This window comes from Neophocaena asiaeorientalis, unplaced genomic scaffold (assembly GCF_003031525.2).
Source record: "Neophocaena asiaeorientalis asiaeorientalis breed wild unplaced genomic scaffold, Neophocaena_asiaeorientalis_V1.1 scaffold251, whole genome shotgun sequence".
Lineage (NCBI taxonomy): Eukaryota > Metazoa > Chordata > Mammalia > Artiodactyla > Phocoenidae > Neophocaena > Neophocaena asiaeorientalis.
The window spans coordinates 6170546-6176260 of NW_020173377.1; the positions used below are offsets into that span (position 1 = coordinate 6170546).

Consider the following 5715-nt stretch of genomic DNA (forward strand, 5'->3'; position numbering starts at 1 on the left):
CCTTCTGGAGCGGGCGCACCTGGCTGCCAGGTGGAAGCTGAACCCAGGGCTCCTGGCGCTCCCACCACAATGTGGTGACTCTGGGATTTTCTAAGGTAATAAAACCCAGAGTCCTGGGAAAGGTTTTAACTCCAGCATCAAAAATAAATTAACCACTAAATAAAGCGAGTCAACTGCCTCCAGAGGAATGTGAACACAGTCCCAAGACATTGGTCAGATTACCCAAGGAAAGTCTTATCTAAGTGGGGAGAAAGATTAGAATTGGAAGTTGGGATAAGGTTGATGGCTGGAGGGGGAGAGAACGAGGAAGAAGCTTGCGTACACACACACACACAGACACACACACACACAGACACACACACACACACACACACACACGCTACCTTCACCCTAGGGACTAACTTCAGTTAAATTCCTCCTGAGTCTCTTAAAGTCTGAAAGCTGTAGAGAGAGTGTGAAGGGTGTCCAGCGATCCTTCTGACAGGATAGGGGACTCACCTTCACAATGACATCCATGGCATTACAGTTTGCCTTCTTGGATTTCCCAAAGGACCTCACATTAAAGGAGCAGATCCTCAGGGCCAGGGCGCTGTGGGTGGAGAGAAGCAGCAGGATGGCCAGCAGCAGAGACATCCCGGGCTCCCCTGGCTTCAGGGCTTGAAGAGAGGACAGCAGTGTCTGGAGAGCAGGCTCCTGGCCACCGCCTCAGGCTCGGCTGACTTGTTTGGCTGACTTGTTAAGTCTGCACATAGCAGGAATTACTGGATTCCTTGTTGCTGTTTTCACTTCTCTGAGGAACTGAAAATCATGGGTTTCATTCCGCAGGAAAATGAAGGAAATGAGCTAGTTTTTGGGATCCCTTGTTTTTGTCACTCGGGTAAGGAAACTGGTCAGTTGAATCTAGGCACCAGTCTCTGCAAAGTCACTCTTAACCCAGCTGGAAGCCAGCTGTGACATCTGGACATCTCTACTGTGGTCACATACCATGTACCTTCTCATGGAAATTGATGAACTCGGAAATGGTCCACCCCAGAGGGCACCTGGGGTGTGGAGCCTTCTTCAGGGGGAAGGGGTGGGGCAGGGTCAGTGGGAAATTCTGCCAGATTTTCTGCCATCACTGGGATTTGGCAGCTAGCTATCCCTGGACACACCCAGATTCCAGCTCACCAATGACCCTGATGGGCATAATTAAGATAGAGTCTGGTTTGTTTCTTTTTAAATTTAATTTAATTAATTAATTTGTTTGTTTATTTATGGCTGCATTGGTCCTCGTTGCTGTGAGCGGGGGTGGGGGGGCTATTCTTCATTGCGTTACATGGGCTTCTCATTGTGGTGGCTTCTCTTGTTGCAGAGCACAGGCTCTAGGTGCGCAGGCTTCAGTAGCTGTGGCACGTGGGCTCAGTAGTTGTGGCTCGCAGGCTCTAGAGCACAGGCTCCGTAGTTGGGGCACATGGGCTTCGTTGCTCCATGGCATGTGGGATCTTCCCAGACCAGGGCTTGAACCCATGTCCCCTGCATTGGCAGGCGGATTCTTAAGCACTGCTCCACCAGGGAAGCCCCTGGCAGGCAGATTCTAAACCACTGTGCCACCAGGGAAGTCCAAGTCTGGTTTGAATTACATAATTTTTAAGGCAAGTTTTGTTGTGTACGGTTTAACATACCAAGTACTCGCAGTGTGTTGCCAGGAAAAGCAGTTGCTTGTCTGCTGGGATGGGTCTAATACCCTTGCACTTAAACCCCTGGAGAGATCCATGATTCAACCCGTATTATTTAATGTTTATGAGAGAGAGTTGTGTGGCCCCAAGAAAGGAAGGTTTTGCAAGAATTGTAGGATTTCAGTCCAAGTAAAATAGCTTTTAGAGATTTGGGCAGGAAAATAGGAAGTTCTGAAAAGCAAAAGAAGTTTGTTTTATATGGATAAAATCCAATCAAGTTATAAACCCAAGTAGGATTTGCAGACTTCGGCAAGGAAAATTCTTCTGCAAAGAGGGGAGGTAATGAGAATAACTTGAAACCAAGCTTTGGGATCTCCGGACTACCCCCTCCTGAAGTGATGGGCACGTGGTCACAGCCACCGGGAAAGGTGTGCAAGTATCTCCAACATACATCCAGTCAGCATCCTGGCTGAAGTCTGTGGCCAAGTATACCCAGGCATTCTCAGGAGATAATCCCAAGTAGTACATGAAAGGAAGTAATGGCTTCCTGAGCTCATGGAGATGTGAATCTCCCTCTTTGCCACAGCCCAGGCCTTAAGCCTGGTTGAATCACTGGTGAAAAGCTGGTGGTGACTGTCCTCCCTGGCGAGTGGGCATCTTCTGACCAGAGGAAGATTTAGAAGTCATTGTGGTACACATTTTTTGTGTCTTTCAAGAAGGAATTTGTACATATGTGGTTTTTATGATCTTGTAACATATGAGAGATTTTGACCTATTAAATTGGCAATCTTGAAATCCCAACATAAAATGTGCAATTGAGGGAATCTTTTTATTTTATTTTCTTTTATATATATATATATATTTTTTTTTTAATTGAAGTATAGTTGATTTACAACATTGTGTTAATTACACCAGGGAAGCCCTTGAAGGAATCTTTTTAGATTTGTAACTTTAAGTTGAAACCTTACTAAGTTTCTGTACAGTTCTGGAACATTTATAAGAATTTTGAGTTAACAGTGTTTTATAAGTTTAATCTTTTTTAGACTTAGAATTATTTAGTATTAAAAAGGGTGGCTTTTTTGTTAGTTCAGAAAACTGAAGAACTTTACAAGGAAATAGGTGTATAAAAGAAGTTTAACATGTTTGTAAATGGGTCCATAACCTTTACGGGTAATTATTTAAGTTTGTTGGATGTAGAATTGCCAGATTTAGCAAATAAAAGTACAGAACACTAGATCAATTTGAATTTTAGATCATTCAAATTTAATTGGGCATCCTGTATTTTATCTGGCAATACCAACTGGACTTAAAAAAGGAATATACACTTTTTTCTTAGGTTTATTTATTATTTATTTATTTTATTTATTTTTGTCTGCGTCAGGTCTTAGTTGCGGCACGCAGGCTCTTCGTTGAGGCACATGGGCTTTTCTCTAGTTGTGGCTTGCAGGTTTTCTCTTCTCTAGTTGTAGTACATGGGCTCCAGGGCACATGGGCTCCGTAGTTGTGGCGCGCAGGTTTCAGAGTACGTGGGCTCTGTAGTTTGCAACATGCAGGCTCTCTAGTTGAAATGCACCTCCCCTGCATTGTAAGGCGGATTCTTTACCCTGGACCACCAGGGAAGTCCCAGGAATAAAAACTTTTATAAGCTGAACTTAAAAGCATGACACTGCCTAAGGCAATAACCACCCTGCCAGGGTCCTGGGAAAGGTTTTAATTCCCAGCATCAAAAATAACCTAAACTAGGGCTTCCCTGTTGGCGCAGTGGTTGAGAGTCCGCGTGCCGATGCAGGGGACACGGGTTCGTGCCCCGGTCCGGGAAGATCCCACATACTGCGGAGCAGCTGGGCCCGTGAGCCATGGATGCCACCAGGGAAGCCCCGGGGACATCTTTTAAATTTGATAATTTGAATATTAATTTGAAAAATAAAGGAACCTCTGATTAGTGGTTTCTGTATATAGAAACTGCCCTTGAGGACTTCAAAAAAATCACATGAACAGAAGGAAGAGATTGACCCCATTCTGTAATTAGCACATTGACTGCATGGACTTGAACTTTTTTAAAAAAGTGCCTGGATTCTGGAAGTAAAATCCTAAGAGTCAAATTTAACTGAATCCAGCTAAGTGCAGGGGCTTTGATGAGTGCTTTCTGTTTCATCTCACTTAACGCTCCCCCAGGTCCTTATTTCGGTCCCTCCATTATGCAGATGAGTAAACTGAGGCTTGTACCCAAGGATGCACAGCTAGCATGTTGCAGAGCTGGGATTCGATCCCAGTCACTCTGACTCAGGGTCAGCCTTCTCCCCCACCAAACCAGGCACACCACACCTCAATGAGAAATCTGCAGGACTTCCCTGGTGGCGCAGTGGTTAAGAATCCGCCTGCCAATGCAGGGGACACAGGTTCGAGCCCTGGTCCGGGAAGATCCCACATGCCGCGGAGCAACTAAGCCCACATGCTGCAACTACTGCACCTGTGCTCTAGAGCCTGAGAGCCACAGCTACTGAGCTCACGCACCGCAACTACTGAAGCCCTCACGCCTAGAGCCTGTGCTCCACAAGAGAAGCCACCACAGTGAGAAGCCCGCATACTATAACTAGAGAAAGCCTGCGTGCAGCAATGAAGACCCAATGCAGCCAGGCAGTGAGGAGATAAAAGAGAACTTCCACTTTGTATGGTATACACTTGGGTGTTGTTTGAATTTTTTTTTAACAAAAATATGTACTTGTTCAGTAATTAGAAAAATAAAGTGCTAAAAGCTTTTTATTCTTTTAAGCTGATTAAACAGTGCCCATGCCAGCACGTCCTTCTGTGCCAACTTAGCCTCAGGCAGCTCTCACCCAGCCCCAGGAGTGACCGATAATGTGAGGGGCTGGACCGACAAGGCTGCACTGGTGGCCCAGGGACAGCAAAAACCCTCTGTCCCTCCTTCTGTCGGGCTTCCTTGTTGGGAATTGGGAGTTTGAGGCCATCTCTTCCGGCAGCCTGGAGCCTGGAAGGAAAGGCAGGCACTCACCTGACCCACATTGAACACTCTGAGGTGTCCTTCCTTCTGCCATTTAGTGGCTATAGATGACATTTCCTGTGGCATGAACTTCCAAACACAAGTCTGTAAGATGCCCCTGAAAAAAAGGATACACATATATTGGAAATTTATAATGTACATTAGCATATTAATGCTAATATTAAATGCTGAAAAGTCCTGTCATAAACAAAGCTGCTTAACTATGTTGGAACAGTATGTCCTGAATTTATTGTCCATGGAACACTCTTCTTCACATAATTCCTTTTAGTATCTTGAGCTATGTCCACCTTGGGAAACACCATCCTGATTGAGCGGGGACAGTCTGATCCCCTCAAAGCCTTAAGCACTAGTCCTTGTCAGTAGTCCCTAGTGAAGAGTCCCATGTGTGTCATAGGAGGGGGCAGACATGAGGATCAGCAGTTGAGATGCATGGCCCCGGACACCACAGGCAGCCACAGCCATTCACCATGGGCACTGGAGGAGCAAGAGTCAGTGGGGGACAAAGAGTACCTCAGAATTTGAGGAAGGCAAGATGGGAATTCCGGCGGGAGCGAAAGTATCACAGGCTGAGTTACCCAAAAGTAACAAAAAGAAACAAGGGGCCTGGGGCATCCCTGGCTGTCCAGTAGTTAAGACTCCGCCCTTCCGCTGCAGTGGGCACAGGTTGGATCCCTGGTCGGGGAAGTTCCCTGAAAAAAAAAAAGAAAAAGAAACGAGGGGCCTGTAGGGAAGTTTCCATTACTGGCAGGGGATGAACTGCATAACTCAGAACAGGTGTTTCCAGTGACGGATGCCATTCCGTGTGTAATAAGGAGTGAGCCCTAGCAATAATCTTGTAATAAATGCAAATTGCCCTAGTCATTAAGTTTCACAACCAGCTTGGGGTTTGGAGCAGGGGAGGTGCATTATTTAAGGTTGTGTAATTGTGACACATCCCACCTTTTTATGATGGTTTCCAACTGATGAAGCAGGCTCTGGTTTGACCTCAAGCAGCATCTTCCACAAGGGGCTGTGTCTGGACCTCAAGCAGGTTGCTCT

At 45.9% G+C, this 5715-nt stretch overlaps 1 protein-coding gene across 1 annotated transcript in view; it reads right to left on the minus strand.

Moving 5' to 3' along the window:
* Nucleotides 1-961, minus strand: part of DNASE1L3 (deoxyribonuclease 1L3) — a 20871-nt gene extending 19910 nt beyond the window's left edge. The window contains exon 1 of the mRNA XM_024746518.1: nucleotides 499-961. Within this exon, the coding sequence (XP_024602286.1) occupies nucleotides 499-633 (135 nt within the window). The 5' untranslated portion in view covers nucleotides 634-961. The remainder of the gene's footprint in view (nucleotides 1-498) is intronic.
* Nucleotides 962-5715: the final 4754 nt, after the last annotated feature.